A 21,735-nucleotide genomic window follows, 5' to 3' on the forward strand; every position below is an offset into this window, starting at 1 on the left:
AGAGCCCCACCAGGTCACCCACTCCTGGAAGAGTGCAGTTTTAGATCATGCCCAGGACCAGGAGCCACCTAGCCATCCCCTACAGCTCCTCCTTTACCTCCAGGATGATATCAGTGGTCTTGCAGCCAGGCAATGTTGCTGCCTCCCCTGCCAGCAGTGAACTGCCCTGTTTATATAGGCAGCCCTGAAACTAAAATTAGGCACTTGCTGGCTGCTTGGCCTAGGTCTAAAAGTGGCAGGCACTATCAGTGCTCTGCCACACACCTCCCCCCTTAAAATGGTACCTGGGGGAGTTTTCTCCTGCTGGTCCTCCAAAGCAGGCTCCCCTTGGAGCCTGTGAAAGCCCTCAAGTGGCAAGTACACCCAAAGGTGCTCCACAATACACCTCCCCCCTTAGAATGAGATCTGGGGGGCTTCACTTGGCTGCCTTCCCTGCTGGGCTCTGCCCCAACCTACTGCAACCCTTGCCATGTGGTGAGCACCCCAAAGGTGCTGCACCACAGAGTTATTGAAATCCACATCACTTACTAAAGGGCACTGGCAGATATGAAGCTCCCAGCACTAACTCATGGCACTTCAGAGAAAGCGCCATGAGTTAGAGGAATGTCTGCTCCCACCAAACCAACCGACAGTCATGGTTGGGTCAGAGGGGTGGAGGATTGAGCTGCACTTTGGAGCTGATACAGGAAGAGCTGCATTTCTGCAGTTTCTCTCCCATAGCCCTGTACCCCACTCTCAGCTCTGGTGCTGTCTGCAGGATGGGAAGGGGAAGAAGGGAGAGGAGGAAGCTGTGGGATGGGGTTTGAGTTGAAAGGAGGCAGAGGAGGGAGTATTCTGATGTAGAATTTTTTTTTCAGCCAGTATAGTAAAAAGGCCAGCTGTAATCATTGCATATCTAGTGTGTAACCCACTGCAAACCTCACAATGACAATACAGAACAATATCAATTTCTGTCTTATAAAAACCTGGTTTCATTTTACTGTAGGCACTGATGTGATCTGTGCACCTGTTATGCATAAACATAATTATTTTTAGAAAAGAACTTATATATTTATTTGTTTGTATTATTTTTTAGCCTAAGCTTTTTGAACAAATGCAATATCCACATCACAGATAGCTTTGTGTTTACTAAGGTGTGGGGAAATTTCTAGCTGCACCAATGTCTGTATATTTAATAGTTTTAGGCTTTGTGGATTGGCACTCTACACCTCAATTCAAAGTCTGGAGTACTGAATATATATCCCATGCAATACGGGGTTTAAAGAAAGAAAAATAATCATATATACAAGTTTTAAAATAATGTTTGAATCTAATCATATTTTAAATGTTGGAATCATATTATTTTACACTTAATTGTCCTTTCCAGTTCATCATTTTAGATACTATAAATTATAAAAAAACACTGAGTCATATCCCACTGAAATCTGTACCAGCTCTCCCAATGATTTCAGTGAGAGCAGGATTAAGCAGGCTTCCATAAACCTGCCATTACATACAACATAAATGTTGATTGTTCATTTTGGCTAATTTCTCATTTAATTCTAATGGATGGGGTAACAACATGTATCTTTATTCCTCGCAAAAATGTGATGTTTCTTAAGTGAGGGAGGATCAGTCTCTAAGGAAACTCTTCTGTCTTTCTGGAATTTTAACAGCAGGATCTACACTCAAAATGTTAAATGTAATTATTTTTTATTTCTATTAGAATAATACTAACACTGAGTCTTTCCTGTATTACGTGCTGTACAAATGCATATTCAGAAGTAGTGTCCCCGACACAGTTTAAATATTCTAAACTGATAAATTATAAGAGAAATGAAAGGATATTAAAAAGCCATGCTGTAAAGACAGCTACAGTTTTGGCAGAAGACCATGATGACAGCAGTGTCATACTGGCACGCGCAGTTACTTTCTATCCCTGATTTCTGTGTAGGAATTACTCAGGAGACAATGTGGTCCTGGCTTCTTCCTATTTCCTGAATGTTAAAATAGCTGAATACTTATTATTAAAGTCATACATATCTGAAAATATGCCAACTGAAAAATATTGAACATTGTACACCTATGCTCTGAAAGCATCATGTTAACAGCAAGGAAATCATACTCTTGTCATGTAGTTAAATATAATACAACTCTGCCAAGATCAGAAATGGGCTTGAACCTCAAACCACTGATCAGCGAGTGGCACAGAGCTGTGTATTTTAAGTAGCCTTGATAGCTATCCTGTTCCAAACCAAAATCATGGATTAGGATACTCCTGAAGTTTTGGGGGTTTAAAATGAACACAACAATTTTGTGGTTTGATACTCCATAAAATAATATACTGATTATCAAACAAAACCAAACAACATCACATCCTTGAAACAAGTCATGGCACATGAGGCTATATCAATAGGGTAGATGTGATGTGTAGTTTAGACTCAAGAGCTGAATGCAGACAAGCACACACATACAGTATGTGGTACTGCAGACCTGTCTGCGGAGCCACACACTGTGCATGCAGGTGTTCCCTGGGCTGCTAACTTACATGGGGGGAGGGGGCATGCAGTTTGACTTCAGGATCTCCTAGGTTCAAAAACCCCATTCTGAGAAAAAGCAAGGCAGCACACATGGCAGCAGCATGCACCACCCAGAACCAGAGCCTGGCCAGCTGGAGCCACACTCTGGCTGCTGGCTAGGCTTCCCGCTACAGCTGAAGCACTGGGAGACCCCTGGGTAAATCTTTTGGGGCAAGCACAGTTGCTGGTCTCAGCCTCCCCTACCTCATCCAGGGTAACCTGATGTGAGCCATAGCACATGTAGCACAGGCATTCCCTAGGGACAAGTAGTAGTGGTGCAAGGTGTGCCACTACTTGTCAATGGGGAAACAAACTATCCATGCTTGTCTGGATGTGCCCAAGGAGTGTAGTATTAAATCCCAAGTTCAACAGTGTAGGGTCATGCCCAGGTACTTAGGGCAAAGTGAAACTGGTGACTTCAAGTTTGCCACTTTAAATGAGCAGCTTCCGAGAAAATTGCCCCTAACATCTTCCTGCCACCAGTTACACCACTGCTCAAGTAATTTGGAAGCTAAATAAGTTTGAATTCATTATCTTAAGGAAGTAACAATGTGGGAGATCTTTCCATGGAAACCAATATCCTTCTCACAAATTGGCATGGATTAAAATTCTATGTTCAAGGCCAACTAGGCAGTTGGTCCCATTCTATGGACAAAGTACTTTCACTTCATACTGAACCTTTTTGAGGAAGTTAAATTTTCTCATTCAATTTTCTCTTGTGAATGCAATAGTTTAGTTATTTTATTACCTCTGTCATTTAGATAAATAACCAGGTTCCTGCAAAAAAACACGTGAAAGTTTAATCATTTCAAGACCACATCATGTGACACAAAAGTAGTACCTGAACAATGAGGCAGTGACCCACTCCAATGTCCATTTAGTTGACATGTCCGAGATGACTGGCCTACTAGTGATCGTCTTCCTGTGCATGTATAATGAACAGTAGATCCAAAGGTATACTTATCTCCAGACAGGACCGCATTAGGAGGAATGCCAGGATGGCCACAGTCAATCACTACAATGCATAATTATTGGACATAAAGAAATATTATTATCACTGATAAACTTTTAGCACTTCCAGTATCATCATATTTTATATATGTGTCCTATGTTAGAACTTTAATTGGATTTATATTATTTTATGAAGCATACAAAATAGACAAATAACCAGAGATTACACACACACACACAGATATTCCTTAGAGTAGGGACATTCTGTTTTGATGGAAGTGAGCTTTCTGCCAGGACTGCTGTTCCACTAAAGAAAAAATGTGCCTGACATATAGTACATACCCACTGACCAGCAAATCTTTGCTCAAGGTGCCCTGAGGTTGTCCTTTCTAGGACCTAGAAGTAAGGCAGTGAGAATTTTTGCCCATACATCCTGGGCTAAACTACACATTTTCTCTCACGTGAACCAAAACCACAACCAGTGAGTAGCCTCTATAGTCATACACGTGAGTTGTTATGTTTTGACAAATTGTTTATCAGCAATAAAACAAAACAAAATATTGTCAAGATCTAACTTCCAGGTAGGGTGCATTAGCTGCCCAGAAAAGCAAGGACATGCTACATATTCCTAAACTCACAGAAGTACAAGGAAAAGCTCCCATTAGCCACCATAAAGCGAATTAACAGTGTCACTTCTCATTTCAGCTTACTTTTCAACATTATAATAAAGCTGAAACCAGTTTTATTTTGTTGTATGTGCTTAACTGTGTGGGTTGAAGACAGTGAAATCCCATCAAAATTCAACTTCATATTCAATACTAGTAAAGACCTCTATTTTAAACAGTGTAGAAAAGAAGGTCTCTTTAACATGATGCAATTGCACTCATAACAACAAAGAAAGGATTTGAAAATAATTAATCTTAATTTCCTGTTCCTTTTTCTTTTAAGCACGTAGAAAATTCTTGTGAGAAGCTCTTAAGGAAATTGGCCAAAATCTGTCTAGGAACACTAACTACATGGTTATAATGCAAGAACTGCATTTTAAAACTTGATGCAACCATTACTAGTTTTAGCAATCTGGTATACACTGACAAGTTTTATGAAAGTCATGGGCAACTTATGTAGTTTAGCATAGCAGGCAGTTATTCAATAAGACTGAAGTAAAAAGATAAAAGGCCTTATGCATTGTGATGGCAAACTTTATTCATATGGTTAATGTATGTCAAGAAAATAACGGTCTCCCCTGTAGTGCTGAAAAGAAATGAAAAATGCTACTGGGATTTTGAAAAAGGGAACATTTTCAAAAATGGTTTAATTATTCTTATATTTTCTAGTGGCTGAGTTGGTGGGGCTGAGAATGTGGGCCTTTGTTAGGATTTCAAGTATATGCCTACAACATGCATGACTATGTACTTGTTAAGAAAGCAGCAACAACAGTAGAAACCTAGAATAAGGGTTAAGTATAAAAGAAAAGAAAATATACACAAGTGTGAAAGTGTACAACTAAGCCACCAAAGCTAACTTCATTTTATTCCCACAATAATTCTAAGCTTGCATGTTCCCTTCTACATCTCTGCTTGGTGAGATACGTTGGTTCAAAGACAGTTTTCTAAGCATCTTATGAAGTCTTCAATTGAAAGCCAAATGCTGGAATAACCACCACACAGATTCAGGGAACCTGTCACTTCATTTCTCCTGTGCGTCATTTCTATTTTAATAGTTTAAAGAGAAGTCTTCAGTACACAGCTGTGGACTTAGCAGGTTTGAAGAAGACTCTGAAAGGACTTAATGCTGAAGTTGTATATAACAGAGTTTATACACGGTGCATGACTGATGCAAAGGGTGATGACTGAACACTCACTAATATTTGCTTGCTATAAGTGCTATAATTTAAGGATCTCTGTCTTGGAGCCTTGCACTTGTAAGTACACTAAGTCTGTGTTTAATGACATGTGTATAATAGTTAGCATGGGTTCCATTCTGCAAGTTACTGCGCACTCCTTTTCCAATACAGGAAAGCATTTAAGCATATGATTAGCTTCTAGCACTTGAATAGCCCATTGATTCCTTTGACTACTTTAAAGAGCTGGAAGTTAAGCTTTTACATAGCTGTATTTCTAGATAAAGGCTAAAATGCTTAGCGTCGTGCATCCAGCCCTTGATGCAGATAAATGAAATTGCTATTAATATATATATTTAATCACATATCTATAAAATGATCCTCTTCTGTTAACTGTATATAGATATATAAAAGGTCCAAACAGGATCATAAATAAGTATGAGGCATTTTGATTATGTGACTAGTGATCAGACAAAGCTATTTATTATGAATATTTAGGGTGGTGTCAGAGTTTCTGGTTTTCCTTTCTCCTGAGACAATACTATGGAAGCAGGTAAGCTCATGTCAGTCTCTAAACTATTTATGTTCATGTGCTTGAGTATCCTTTACAACTTACCTTAACTCTGAAATTCATGGTTCCATAGGTGGATGTAGGATTTTGAAAAGCTGGGGGCAGACGATGTGGTTCATCATTGTACACAACATTACACGTTTTTCTCCAATTAAAAAGATACCAGACACTCTACTAATAAACTAGGGACCTAGGTATGCTAAGGGCCTAAAATTATTTCATTCAGTTTAAGATCAAAGCAAAAACAAATATAATTTTACTGGCACGTCGATGTATAAAAGCCTGTCGGAACAAGTTGTATAGTTTAAAGGGCTGTCGGAAAAGGTGACTTGAGGAAAGGCCCAAAAGTTTGTCCAACAGCTCTCCCAACGTACATCTGGTCCAGTAAATGGTATCACAAAAAATCTTTGCCTCGTGACATGAATAGTGAATGGGCACGTGACTAAGGGCTATAAGGTGTGGAACTGCAACAAGCATTGCAACAGTGTAGTGAAGAGGGCAACGGGGATATGGTTCTGAGACTTCTTAAAGTGTTGCCTTTAAAGGCAAGCCAGAGCTTTTGCTGCAATGGTCTTTGTACAGCTGCAAGGGGTTGGGTGTAGAGCACAGCCGATCGTGCACACTGAAGAGCTGCACGCTGAAAAGCATGATTCAGAAATTTTGGCTGCTTAACCCATTCCCCGCTGGCTTCAGAGTGGTAATTTGCTCCCTCATTGCCACAGCAGTGCTGGCCACACAAAGGAGAGGGGGGGCTAGAGGGGATGCGACTTATCCCTGGAGCAGCATGTGCCCCAGAACCCAAGAGCCCTGCTGGGCTCCCCACCCCCTTTAAATCCCTCCATCTGCTGGGCTTACCCTACCTGCTTCAAATCCCTCCATCTGCCCCTCCACCTCCTCCCTCCACTCATTTTCTTTTTATCAGCTTGCTTCTCCCCTTCCAGCCCAGCCTGACATTGTGCCAGATACACCAGGCTCCCTTAGTGCAGCTGCTGAATATAGCAGGAATCAGAGGGGTGCATCTATGCCATTGCAATTCCTCTAGATCAGCCCCTGCCTGGTTCCTACTGGCTTCCTTTAAAAACTGATTAGTTCTGTTATCTATGCCCTTTAAATTGCCTCTAAAGCTTCCAAACTCTAATTCCAGTTTAGCAAATAATCTTAAGTGAGAATTTCCTCAAGCTTGTTTATGTTAGATATTTCTTACGTTCCTTCTTTTCCCTCTCCTCACTGCCAATTTTATCAACCACTTCTTCTCTGCCTCTCTCAGTTAGTTATGGTAGCTGGGCCTTTTCTATCACTTAACTGCATGGTGCCTTTTTATAGCTGTATAAAGCTGATTCTGTATTAAGACAGACAGCTTGGAACAGCTTTAAGGAATACAGCACAAAGGAAGAGAATAAGGGGGAAAGAATTACCTAGTTATAACACTTAAACATTGTGATAAAAAGGATGTTACCATTATTATTGCCAGTCAATTCCTATTAGATAAATTCTCCTCCTGTCTCACTGAAAAAATGAAGTTCTAAGAGAAAAACATACAAATTGCTCTTTTCCTATGGAGGCACATCTATTATGATTAAAACAGTTTAATGGGTATTAAACTATTGGATATAATTCCCGTTGCTAACTATATAATACAAGGAATTCCAGGGAAGGGAGTGGTAGAAGTGTTCATCCTAAACTGATATTCAGGATCTAAACTACCTGTCATAATTCACCTTCATAAAACTAGAAAATGACTTGGACAGCCTCTAAGCTGGTGCAGATTGACCCTCCATGTCTTAAGTAAAAGACAAATAATCTTGAGAAGCACATCAAAAATTTGCCAGTGGAAATTTATCCCAACTCCAAACTAACATTAACATCTAAGAAATCAATTTACAAACAGGTAGGGTGGCTACACTGAGACGTGCATGTTGAACTACAACTACGGTGGCTAGAAGGAACTCGGTTCAGCTGGGGCTGCTCTCCCTTTATAACCTTGATACAGATTGGTCAGGTCAGGTCATATAATAATAAATAAATTTTCCTATTATCGAATGGAAAGGCCACAGTCAGTTTGAGGGCTGTGCTCACCCAGACCAAAAGTATAGGGACTCGGTTCAAATCCAGTGCCAACAGGTATCAACCTGAAATGTCACATGAAGGGAGCTATGTTGGCTTCTGCAATCCATCTGGAGAAGGACTAAGTATTTGAGAGTGTCACTGCTGGACACAACAATTCTGCCATGTAGATATTACTTCAGGACTCATGCACAGCTCCAATCAGCAGCGAGACTGAAATGCCAAGTGCATGAAGTGACTGGGCACCCAGTTGTGGAATATCTAGGTAAGTATGACAAGCCCTCAGGAAAGAACTTACACAATACTTGTGCTAAATCCAAAGCTATTTCCTTGTGTACGGTGCTGAAGATATAGGCCGCATACAGGTGTTCTCTTGCCTCCCCCTTCACCTCCTCCCAATGCCATTTCAGCAGAGGAACAGCTTTCGCCCACCCACCTGCATGCTTCCTGGTGGAACTGGAAGCATGCACCAGGCAAGGGCTCTTCTCCCATGGTGGAAACCCTCCTTGGGCCCTGGGAGGGTTCCCGTCACAGGGGAATGCCCCTTCCTACCCATGCAGACAGCTAGCTGATTGATGGGACAGGTGGGAGCAGGGGGTGGGAAGCATTCTCCTGAAGCTGGAACCCTCGCAGGACTCAGGAAAGGCTTCAGTTACACACCTGCCTCCCTCTGCAACCTTTAAGTCTGATATTACATTTAACCAGGTTTATCTCAAACTGGTTTCAGAGATTTCCAAACAGGTTATGTGCACTGGACTTCTGTTCCGTTATAGGTTTAAACCAGTTTCTGATCACTTGAACTGGTTTGTGTGTAATGCTTGTCCCTAGCCCCTGACAGCTCACCCTTGACAGTTTACCTTTTGCCTGCCACCCCTGGGAGTATGCTCTCTTTTTGTGCTTTCCTCCTGGAACAAATGTAATGTCTGTACAGGGCAATAGTGATTTGACCTATTTATTCATAAATAAAAAATACAAGTGGCTTTTATTGTTTGAAAATGCAGCAAAAGAACAACAGTACACATTTTTTAACACAATACTTTCACTTGTATCATCCGAACCAGAAATAAAGTAGAAAACTAGCCAGTATATCTTGCATTCTTACTCCATGAGATCAATATATGCCAAGGTAGAAATTGTTTTTATTAAGAGGCATTAAGCAGCTCCCCAAAAAGAATGGGGAGGGGGGGGCATGTTACATATGGAAAGGGAGAAAAGCCTTTGTAGTTTTACATTCTTTTGTAGTATATTTAAGACAGTATTTATTATCTGTATTATCAGTATTTATTTATTAGAGTGTTCTGAAACTGCCATAATACCTTACAGTTGGATGCAAGATATCTGGATACTAGAAGATAAATGTAACTGAGTTATAAAATAGGAACAAACTATATCAAGAATAAGATAAATTTCTGGTTGTTTTAAAAATTAAAAGAATAGAATATTTCAAATTGCAGCACCAGAAAAATCTTGCCTAAAGGATAAATAATAAAAGCAGGCTTTGGAAGTAACATCCAAATTATATGTCTATTGACAAAAACAACCAAAATAAAGTTTTTTATCATGCTTTCTTTCTTTGCTTTATTTCATTGTAAATGTTAGGCCTCACACATGAGATAAATCCTCATTCCAACACAGGTCTTGTTACATGAAGTTACAAAAGTGTTAGAGAAGCAATTAGGAGCTTACTTGAAAAATTGTTCAGCTTCCATGAGGCTGTTTCCATGGTTTTAGAAATGTAGCTTGTTTGAATTGCAACATGCAGCTGCCCTATGGCCAACAGATTAATATAGTAAAAAAATCTAAAGGCAACTCCCTTTCTCCCAGACAGCCATTCTGTTAACACAGAGTGCTGCTCCTGATCATTGTTCTGAGGCATGATTCTCCTCAAAGGTCCTCTCAAGGGCCAGCCATTTCATTTTCTATATGCAACAGACCTGTGCTCTCTCTCCTGCCAATGCAACCTTAGTTATCACACACATTAAAATCTATGCGGATATGATCTGTGTGCCTACACAGAGAGCAGAATACTGTATAAAATAAAATCAATACAAAAATCCATTATAAGATATCTAGCCCAAATTTTTGTTTTCTTATATATTTTTGTAACTTTCATAGGGGGAAGAAAACACATTATCTACTTACTAATGCATTCAGGTAGAGGCTTATCCCAGTGACCATTTGGCTGGCAGATTAGAACTGAAGAGCCAAATAAAAAATATCCTGGGTTGCAATCATAAAACACCACTGTGCCGTAAGTGAAATTTCCATGTTCTATTTTGCTTTCCCGTATGGAATTAGCAGGGATTCCAGGATCAGAGCAGTTGACCACTGTGCAAAAAATAACAAAAGTGGAAATTCATATTTAGGCTTTACATACACACACGCATTTTTATAAGTATATTTCTTTAAAAATGCCTCAGACACACAGAGTACATTTAAGGTAATATCTCTTCTCCTGAATGAGTAGCTGAGATAGGAACTCAGATGAGGACTTGTGGGTGGAATCTCAGTTTAGATAAGACAGAGGTGATATAAGTAGGCTGAAACAATCAGAGATGATATCTCTGTTGTCTTTATTAAAGGGGGCAGTTCTTGATTTGAGATATTTGGTTGGTTCTTTTGGGTCCTTGTCCACACCTTTGACTCCCATTTTGGGGGTGTACCTAAAAGAGACTTTTTTTTCTTGTGCATCTGTGACCTTTTATTTTTGGATGAAGAATTTATCAGACTTTCCCATGTTATTATTGTTACCTCTCAGCTAGCTTGCTTCAGTGCAGTCTATTTAAATCTACTGGTAAAAAACCTTTGAAGTATGCAGTTTCTGAAGAATTATCCTATCCCTGCATACCATCCTATTAAACCTGAGGCTCTGGAATATGCTTTAGATTATAAATACTAGCAATCTTTTCCAGGTCCATTTTCCAGAGGAAATGCAGAAGCTCTGTTCACTCTGCTAGGTTTTTTTGCATACATGGTTGCTGAACCGTAAGTAAGAGAACCAATACCCAGATTTTTCTATGTTTTCTGCACAGGCATTTTTGCAAACATGGATAGCATCCCCATCATTATGAGCACTGTTAGGTTTTCTTATCACTACAGAAGGAGCCTTTAGAGGGTGTACACCATTTTCAAGAATATTGCAGTGTTCAGTGGACATTTGAACAACTTGCAAGCACTTAAGAATACAAATATAAAATGCAACTATATGATAATGAACATTACAGGCAGAGGAAAAGCTGCTGTACCTGTCACAATGATCCTCTGTATGTACTCAGCCCTGGTTTTCAAAGATCACTCTAGAAACAATTTAAGGTTTCATAGCTGTGTGCAAAAGATTTCAGGAAGCAGTGCGATCAATACTTTTATTTGGCTTCTGACCCACAGGCAATAACATATAATAAGGAGTATAGTATGTTACTGTGGAATACCAGTATACTGTGACGATTTATTGCTGGTGGGTTGAAGACCAAACATATTTGGTTAAAATACATAAAAGGGTATTTTAGTGAATTACACAAATAACCACACCTAAATACAAACACTTTGTGTTCAAAACCCCCATCCGACTACCCTAGTGCATGAAAAGTATTATATTTTTTAATACTCTTTAGTATCCCATGGCCTCTGGGATACTTCAGTAAATGCAAAATATACTGGCTCAGCTTCAGGATAGTAGCTGGGTGCCATTTCTGTGTGTATGGCAGCAGGACTTCCTAAAAATACACCTTTTTTCTTTGTAGAGATAGTTTATAAATCTTCAAACACATTTTTGACCCCTCCGGTTCTTATTTATGAATGTTCTCATTTCAAAAGCCAAGGATTTAAATTTTTTGACCACCCACTCAATGCAGGGTATGGCTGCTCCAAGAAAATAGAGTTAAATTATAAGTTTCTATGCTTCATTGTTTGCAATAGCATGCTCATATTCATTAAATATAAAAGAGATAAAAAAACCCAAATACAAATGCATCTTAAAATTTAGAGGGTATATTGATAATGTTGGAGGGTTATCAGGTATTCTTTTAAAATCTTTCCTGTTATGTACTTACTACAAATAATGTATATTTAATTGTATATAATCTATTGAGACATCCTCTCATGTTAGTGGCTTGAGAGATTCATATAATGCCATTAGACTGTTTCACCTACTTTATCCGTAAAAAGTACGGAAGGGAAGATGGAATCAGTGCAATATTTCAGTGCTTCCATGAATTTTACTGACAATTTATATTCATACCTTTACATATTGGGGGTGGATGACTCCATTGTCTATTAGCCTGACATTGTGCTTTTGTTGGCCCTTGCATAATATATCCAGTATTACATGAGAATGTCACAACATCATTGAAGTTGAAACCATTTCCGCTCGTTCTTCCATAAATTGGACTACCAGGATGACCACAGCTAACAGCTAACAAAAAAAAAAGGGACAGAAGTATGCTGTTATTACTCTTCATGGCACTGGGTAATAAAGGGTAACAACCTACTATATGCTAAGGTTCTAATCCTATGCAATACTGAGTCCTGTCTTAAGAGTCATTAAAGATCCATCAGTTCCTTTGACTTTAATATAAAATAAAGAAGTTCAAAACCTTTTAGGTAATTCTCAGTATTTTATGGGGTTATGTCCTTATTTCTTAGATGTGGCAAAAGCCAAGCAAACAAAAAATACCCCTTCCCCCTGCTTGGTTTTTATTGAAAAGCAGATTTTCAAACATAAAACCAAACTTTACAATTTTTAGACTGGGTTATAGTCACTAGTCAAGGAAAACAACTAATATAGAATAAGAATGCCCATTCATACAAATAAACTTTTTTTATAAAGTTAAACTAAAATGTTATTGAAAAACTTAACATATTCTTATTCTTGAATCACTTGCTCCAAATATTTTTTTTTTTTCAAATTCTCACTATACCTTATATATTAGGTATAACTGGTCACATAAGCTACATATTTTTGTTTATCATTGGGCAGGTGAAAGGATACAGTTGGAGAGCGCATTAGCATACAGGACATACCAGTATCAATATCCTTGCCATAACAGTTTGTGAATATATACATCTTGTGACCAAAATGCCTGTTCATAATAATGGTTATGATGAAACAAAAGATGGTGAATCAAAAAGTAACTCAGAAAATGTCTGAACAATTTCTTCTAATATTCTGTAATGCTGAGACATTACAAACCAAATTCTCCCAGATTAATTTAAAACATAAATTTAAAATACAGAGTATGGCTTAGACCACAGAACCAAATAACAGCTCAGCAATGTTTAGAATTTAGTTTGAAACTGGAGTACTTTATAACATTTATTTCTTAATTTTTCCTAAATTTAATTAAGTTTTATTAACCTAGGAATGGTATTAATTGATTTCTTCCTTATATGTTTGTTACTCCAACTCTAGGATAAACACATTTATTGACTGCAAACAAACTAAAGTTTTCTATCTTAAACTACTAAATTCTAATGTTATAAAAGCCTCAGTCTGTCTGTCTGTCTGTCTGTCCATAATGCTTTATTCACACTCTGACTGGTTGTCTAAAACAATCAATGAGAGTACTCCAAGAGCATTCCTGACAGAGGGCAGCAGCAGCAGCGCAGTAGTGCCCGGAGCAGGGGGGCCAGGCCAGGGCCGGTGGCCTCGCTCCCTACCCCCTGCCCCTGCCGGCCCTGTTCTCAGCAGGTGGCAGCACAGGGTGCTGGCTGAGGAGGATGGAGAGGACAGTGGGGAAAGGTTCCCCACACCCCACTCCTTGGAGACAGTGGTTGCGTGGGGTGGTGGGTGGTGGCACTCTGTCCCTGCCCGCCCTCCCATCATTCCTGATGGGCAATTGGCTAGCAGATAAATAATAATGTAGCCTTCAAAATGTTCTTCTTGCAGAAACCTTTAAATCATAGCAAACGACATGAACAAAGGTTGACCTGAATCCTACATGGTTTAAGTCAGTAAGTATATCACCTATATTTGGGATGCTATTTAGGGACTGGTTATATAACATCAGCTGACATAAGAGATGAACAAATTAGCACTGTTAACAGACTGGTAGTAGATATATATGTTCAGCTGAATATGAAGATTATTTTGTATACTCAACATTATGGTAAAAATGCCGCTTAACAAAAAAGTAGTATGAAGTTAGCAGGAAGTTTTGAAAAGTAAAATAAAGAAAGGCAATGGATATTTAACCTTATAAAGTGTTAATAAGAAAATATCTGTCTATGGTACTTGAGCATTTATCAATGTCATGGATTTCTAAAGTAAAATAGGTCCTTTAAACTTTGGACCTATACTAACGGCATTTAGAAAAAATATTGTCATGTTATGGACATTTGCTGTATTTAACGTATCTTTCATTACTGTAATCCTTCCCCCAAGCTCCTTACCCTTTTATGGAGTACTGTATTGCAGAATTCCCCTGTGTTCAACCAAGCAGCTTCCATAATTGGTTGCAGAGAAATAAACTATGTTCACCTTCTCTGCTATTAGCAATGACCCAGAAGCAATTATTTTTCATTTCTATTGTTGATGTTAACCTAATGATTTAGAAATTCTTGTTTAACTATATCTCATTCTTGTTTTAAAGATTATCAATAAAGAAACTTGTTCCCTAATGTCCAATACTTACTTCCAATCTTAAATTTAACAAGAAAAGTAGTGACAGTAATCCACTGATGAATGATTAAAAATAGGAACAGACAGAGCAAAAATATGAGAAAAAAAGTTAAAAAGCATTACTTTCAGAATCTTCCACCAGATGTAAAATGAATGAAAAACAAGCAACTCAGGTAGTGGATTAAGGAAATAACTGATTGCACTGTAATATTCTGGGATAGTTTACAACTATAAATTTCTCTTATAAAACTCTAGCTATATGCAGTAATACATCTATTAATTTCAATATACAGACATCTAATCATCTTTAATTATAGAACTGAAATTAGCTTCTTTTTTTACATGCAATTGTGAAAAGGACTTCCAGTGTCAGAAGACACCATTATTAAAAAGAAATGGAGTACCAGCATTTTGCCACCTTGTCTTTTCAGTACAAGTCAACTCTATAGATTACCTTAAACAATAGGTCAGTACAATTAACATATGATAAGATTTTTGTTTTTACACCACTGTTATCCAGAAAAGAAAAGAATATAATTAAAATTTAACTGTTTATTGATGCAAACACTTCAATATTCAAAGATGGCAATATAGAAGTGAAACTGAACTCTTGATCATGGTCAATATTAAATACAAGTTAGAGGTCTTCAAAAGCACCCACACACCATTTCCAAAAGTTACACTTAGGCGAAGTATAGACAGTCAAAAAGCCTATGGCTCAATTGATTCAATCTTCAGATGTTAGTTTAAACTGCAGAGATTGAATCAATAAGCAAGTAAACAAACATTCACTTTTGATTCCAGAAATGTAGCCATGTACCTGCAGTGCCCCAAGCCAGATGCTGGGGGGTGGGGTGCTAGAGCATGTCTCCCTGCACAGCTGGAGTAGACAGCTTGGACCAAAGTTAGTCTGCCCACCTTGCGGGGGGGGGGGTGCAGGTTGCTGTGGAGGTACAAAGCACCCTGGGATGCTGGGGGACTGTGAGTTGACTTGAATCTGGAGGCAATTTGGGACAGAAGTTCAAGAAACCGACTTAAGCTAAATCAGTTAAGTTGGATACTACATCCATCCAGGTTGATCTTAAACATGTTTTGGCCATTTTGAAAGTGTTTTATGAACACTGAACTTCTGTTGGGTCACAGATTTGAATTGGTTTCCAATCACTTATACCAGTTTATGTGCAATACCTGTCCCTAGGACAATGTGTATATATGTCAATCACGAGATATTTTTGTTATAGGATAAATATGGGCTTTACCTATTCTGGGATGAATGAAACATCTGCTCCTAGCCTTAGGAGCACAGGTTACACTGACTTTGAATAAATGTTATTTTTCCAGGAGGCATTTTATATGTCCAAAGTCCTACATCACTTTTGAAAATGGGAAATAAACTCATAAGTCATTTAGGTAATTTTGAAAATAATACTCTTCACCCTTTCAATACACTGCATACCTTGTACAGAATGTGTATGTTATGCCATGGTTACTTACGCACACAAGATGGAAGCTGACCAGACCAGTTATGATCCTGTTGACATATACGTACAGAAGAACCAATCAACCGAAAACCAGGGTTGCACTGGTATACAACTGTGTCTCTGTAGCCATAATTTTCTCCAATTACTTGCCCGTTGACAATGATATCTGGAACACCACAGTGGCCCGCTGCAGTTTGCAAAGTACAGTAATAATATATATGAAATTATGTTAAGATATCTGACCTAATGAAAGCAATGTACTTAAAAAATCATATTTTAAGGTTGACATTCTTACAATTTCCTTTAATTTCATGTCATAAACTTTTTTGAAGAAAAAATTGTACCTATAAGTAAACACAGAAATTGGAAAACAAACTTAAGTACAAATTCAGTGGCATTTGTAGTATGAAATTTCCAGAGTGAGCCTTTCATCCCTTTCTTAATATATATAGCTCAGCCAAATTATTCCATGGGGAAATTCCATTAGAATTTAGCATATTTAGGACAATAACCAGAAAGAGTATACACCAGCTGTTTATGTGAAGTCTGGGTAGCATAATTAGCATGACCATAAACACACTGCTTTCTGTTTAACTAACAGTCCACCTTCAGAAGCAGAGCATGCTTGAAGGCAGCACCAACAGGGATGGTAAATTTACTATAAAAATATAGCCTATGTTTCTCTTTCCTTTTTTTTCTGTGCTCTTAATTCAGTGTGGTAGTTGATGCCTAAAGTGCTCTCTATTTTAGACATCTGCTCTGCAATGATTATAAGCACAAACAAATTTAGAGAATTTAGCTGCTGAACTCTACAATTACTGAGCTTATGAACTATAGGTTTTCAGGAGCTCAGGATTTAATTGGAGAAGATATTTATGGAGATTGCAGAAGCCTTACCCCTGTCTTCCAGGCAATGCCTGCCAAACTTCAAATTTCTGATCCAAATCTAAGGGAACTAGAGCTTCTACATTAAAAAAAAAATCCCATTATCGTGTTCTGAATATGGCTGAACCACTATTGTTCAAATTGTTCAATAAGAAATCAAACACCAGATACTGAAAATAAATTCAGAAAGGTTAAAGTGTGATTAACTTTTTATGCAACTGAACATAGGATCTTATCATAAAAATTGTTGGCCAATTTAAATCAGACATTGTGGTTAGTACCTCTTGCAATACAAAACAGGAACATATTACTGAAATTAAGACAGTAACCAATGATGCTTTATAAATACTCTCTATTTTTTTCAAAACATGGAAATATGTTTAAAGACATTACAAATATATCCACATGTACTTTAAGCAAATCTGACCACATACGAGTTTCCATTGCTTTTAAAGTAAAAGCTGTGGACAAATATTTGACATGATAGTTGTCCTGTGACTGATATAAGAATTGATTGTCTTATTATGAAAACCTCCCTCCATAACAACATAGCTGTATTTATTCCATGCAAAATTCAAACATACATCTTCTCTTGGGAGAGAATGGGGGAGCAAATGAGACATGTGACATGTCAGTTAATTTTTTTAATGTACTGCAGGTGCTCAGATACTACTGTTGATAAGGACTTGGATAGAATAAGGGTACAGACAGAAGTTACATTTTTGTGCAATCTGGCCCCTAAAACACTCTACCGCCATGTCATAACACATGTTCAGAGTGCTTTTAAAATGGCCGATTCTGTGAAAAAGTAATCCTTGTTAAATCAGGTAGTAAATGAAGGTGCTCTAAATTAGGGCACCTTAGGGAACCTTTATACAGTTCCCTAGGAGGGTTACATGTTGTGATCCTAATCTGCCACAGGGAGGAGGGAGAGAGTCTTCTTCTGGTGCAGCCAGTTGGCAGGTGAGGCAGGAGAAGCAGCTGGCCAGAGATTGGTGGTGGGGGTGCCCTGAGTAAAATGCCCCCCCCTCACAAAAGAGGGTCCCTAGTGCCCCCCTGCACTAGTAGGGAAGGGCCACAATCTCCAAGCTACTCTCACACTGTTCCCCCACACAAGAGAATGAATCCTGGTTGGCTCTTTTATGCAAAAAGTTGCAGTGTGATTGAAGTGCCTTTCTGTAACTTCTGTAAGCACTCTAAAGCAGGTAATAGACAGCTAAACAGACTCCACATCCTAGTTAAAGGAGCACAGAGCTTTATGCAAGACAAAAAGGCAAGTGACTGGTATGGGCAATATATTAGCCAAGGCAATCAAGCCAAATGTCTGCCTAAAGACACATCAGATTAGGGCAAGGGTTGGCCACATTTTTGGGCAGAGTGCCAAAATCACCTGGAACCTCAACTTGTAAGATGTTGTCATGCCAAGTGTGCATGGCAGAGGAACCACAAGTGGCCTGATCCAGTCCCAGCCCCTTCCCCACCATCTGCTCTGAGGTGCACGTGCACCCGGCGCCAGCAATAAACTGGGGAGGGGCTCCATGGACCCAGGTGTGGCTGCTGGTAGACTCCTGACTGCCTGCCACAGCCAGCCCAGGCTACTGCCCTCCATGGAGCCAGGCTGCTTGCAGCAGACGGTGGGGAGGTTGCAAGCACCAGGGTCCACAGAGCTCCAGCCCAGATCATTGCTGGCAGTGGGTGCACACAAGCCTTGGGGCCACTGGCAGGGAAAGGGCTTCGGTTGTACTACCACAACAAAAATAGGGCTTCTCATGGCTCCCTCACCTTCCACCCCAAGATGCATGCACTAAGCAAAATACTTTCATGTGCTATGCTCTACCACACATATTGGGGGTTGCTGACCCCTGGAATAAGATACCTTCAGCCAGAGGCACACAATAGAGTGAGGCAGTGATATCATGTTTAACATATGCTCTCCATATCACAAGATAGTTTAAAAATTATAAGATCTTAAAAACTAATATATTTTGGATTTTTTATATTTTTCTAAGTTTTTATGAGCCTTTTGGGGTCTTAGTACAAATTCTCAGGCTATTTTTCTTTTTCTTTGACAGCTAGAAAATTTGATAAAATAAAAGGGAGTGAAAATTCTCTTGTAATCACTTGTCTACAGCAACTCCGTATCCAAACCTGTATCAAATCTCTGTATCCAACTGGCATTCATGCCATTTTGCAACCCTGATAGTAAATGAATCCATGCACAGAACAGACTGATGCACATAGCATCCCCCCTAATGGTGTAGAGGTCCATGTCTCCTATTTTTCCCCCTTGAGCCTTCTGAATTGCATTCTCCCCAGACTGCCCAAGGACCAGCTACAGTGCTGTTGCTTGCTATTTGTCCCTGTTTTAAAGGTCTGTCTCAGGGTCCTGCAGATTTTCTAGAAAACCAACATTTGACTCTAGCTTTGGACACCTTTGCGAACTTGACCACCAAGGGCTGAATTCTTTATGCCTGCATGTTACTACAGGAGAAGGAAGAGGTAAAAATGAACAGAAAAAACCCACTTTCCAGAAGAACGAAATCATTCATATACTGTGAAGAGAACCAGATCATTTAATCTGCAACCTTGTTTTGGTTGCTTCAGTATTTTATCCTTTACATGCAAGAACTGTTATTTTAAAGTCTACCAAGTTTGTCTACAGAAGAGGCTTTTCTAAGGCATGCAGGAGGTGGGAAAAGGGGGAAGCTAGTGCCTGGCTTTCCAGAGGGTCTGTAAACTATTTTATACAAGGAAAAAAGGTATTAACAAATATTTGAACTGAAAATAATTATCCAAGGAACAAAGTCTAATAATTCTTCTCTGAGTATAGGAAGCATCCTGATTCTCTGTCAGTAAGAGTAGCACCAAGAGGGCAAAAAACAAGAACAAGGATTCAGCATAAAGAATGCCTGATTCTACCATTGTGTTCGGAAAGCAGGCATTTAAATAAACCAGACTAGGATCAAGCTCCAGTCTCTAGGACTGTGCACATGCATCATAGGAAAAATATGTGATTAACAAAAAGAAATCACTTTAAAGCAAAACTTCTGTCCAGGTCTAGTGTCTTGATGAAAGGGTTTGAATGCCCAAAAAATTCCTATATCCTGCCAGCTTAGTTCAGTCTAACTCCATAAGCTGCTTTCATCCCTTGAGAAACTAAAAATTTGGTAACTTAATTATGTTCTCCCACTTCCTATTAAAAACATCCTCAGCCAGCTGGAAAATAAATAATATTATGTGACTAACAGTGAACAGTAAAAATTAGGAAAAAGAACAACATAATTAAATTATTTTGAACAGTACAGCCTGCTCTCATCCAAATTCTTGAGTTTATGAAGAGTGTAGGTTCATAGGTATAATAAATATATTAAAACAGCTTTACCATTCTACTGCATAGTAAATGAGGAGGAAACATTTTATCCATTATCTCAAAGCTGGTAAATGCGCTACAGTTACCTGGCACCCTTTGTCCAAAAAAATTGAAATAAATGGAAAGTGTTTTTGCTAAGTCCTGAACCTTTTACCCTGTTTTAATTTAGGGTTTACTCTGCCATCAGTGGAAGCTTCTGCCTAAAAGCCAAGTGAAAAAGTAGCTGGAGACTTAGAATTCAGCCTTATTTGACTCGTTCTCAAGTACCATCTGCCAGGTCTGTACAGATGGGAAACCACATACTAATGAGATCCATACTTTTATTATGACTATGAAATATTGATTTCTTAGGGCAGGGTTTGGCTCATTGTTTGCCACTGTGAGCTGGTGTTTGTAACCTAGGCCCTGCTCCCTCACCTGCAGCACCCTGGAAATCACCAGATGCTGTTAAAAGACTAGACAGGGAAAAGACAGATGAGGTTCTTTGGGTAAACCCAATATCTTTTATTAGACCAACTCAGATAGTTGGAAAAATTCTTATCAAGCTTTTGGGTATAAATACTCTTTGTCAGGCTGCGGAAGAACCTGCAGATGGTGTAGACAAGGAAAAGGCAGGCGTGAGGACCCTGGGGCGCTGCCTCTGCTGCAGCAGAGAAAATAAAATGACCACAGCAGGCTCTGGTGCTGTCACTAGCCTGGACTGCCAATTCCCTGAGCTGCTGTGGGTCAGGTCTAGTCTCTTCATAGGCTTGCTCCATCAGCAGACTGTAGGTTGCTGACCCCTGCCTCAGGGAATGTCACTTGAGAAGTGATATATGTATTTTCTTCATGTTCTGCTAAGAGAACCCATACAGTCATCTACAATCATTTATGCAGTTGAATAAACCTCCTTCTTTTCACCTGATCCCCAACAAAGGCAAAGCTCACAAGAATACTCCAGGATGTTTTTGTCTGCTTGTTTGCTTATGTTTTGTTTTTTAATTTCTCCACTTTATTCCAAGAAACCACAGACCTGGCATCCTTCACACAAGTAAAGAGAAAAATATGGCCTGGCCTTTTAGTATATAAAAGCCAGAGAAAACTCCTTGGTTTTTGATTATCCAAACGAGTCTCCACACTGATAAAAATGAAAGGGGAAAGTTCAGAAAAAGGAGGGGCTGTTAATTTACAGTAATTCCCATCACTACTTTTTTTGTCTGCATCTCTTTGGCAAGGACTGCTTCATTACAAAGGCAAGAGTGAAAAGGAGGAGTGAGGACCAAAGAAGAAATTGTATTATTTTAAGGAAAATAATCTTAATAAAAACTGGCAAATTTGTAAAAGTATCATAGAAACACAGAATCATAGAATCACTAAGTCAGAAGGGACCTAGACAGATCATCTAGTCCGACCCCCTGCC

At 39.0% G+C, this 21,735-nt stretch overlaps 1 protein-coding gene across 1 annotated transcript in view; it reads right to left on the bottom strand.

Annotated features, from left to right (window-relative positions):
- CSMD3 (CUB and Sushi multiple domains 3) overlaps positions 1–21,735 on the bottom strand; it is a 332,707-nt gene that overhangs the window by 66,829 nt on the left and 244,143 nt on the right. The window contains exons 27-30 of the mRNA XM_019552043.1: positions 16,095–16,268; positions 12,222–12,395; positions 10,127–10,312; positions 3,400–3,573 (exon numbers count right to left, since the gene is read on the bottom strand). Of these exons, the coding sequence (XP_019407588.1) occupies positions 3,400–3,573; positions 10,127–10,312; positions 12,222–12,395; positions 16,095–16,268 (708 nt within the window). The remainder of the gene's footprint in view (positions 1–3,399; positions 3,574–10,126; positions 10,313–12,221; positions 12,396–16,094; positions 16,269–21,735) is intronic.

This window comes from Crocodylus porosus, unplaced genomic scaffold (genome assembly GCF_001723895.1).
Source record: "Crocodylus porosus isolate Cpor-Errol unplaced genomic scaffold, CroPor_comp1, whole genome shotgun sequence".
Classification (NCBI taxonomy): Eukaryota; Metazoa; Chordata; order Crocodylia; family Crocodylidae; genus Crocodylus; species Crocodylus porosus.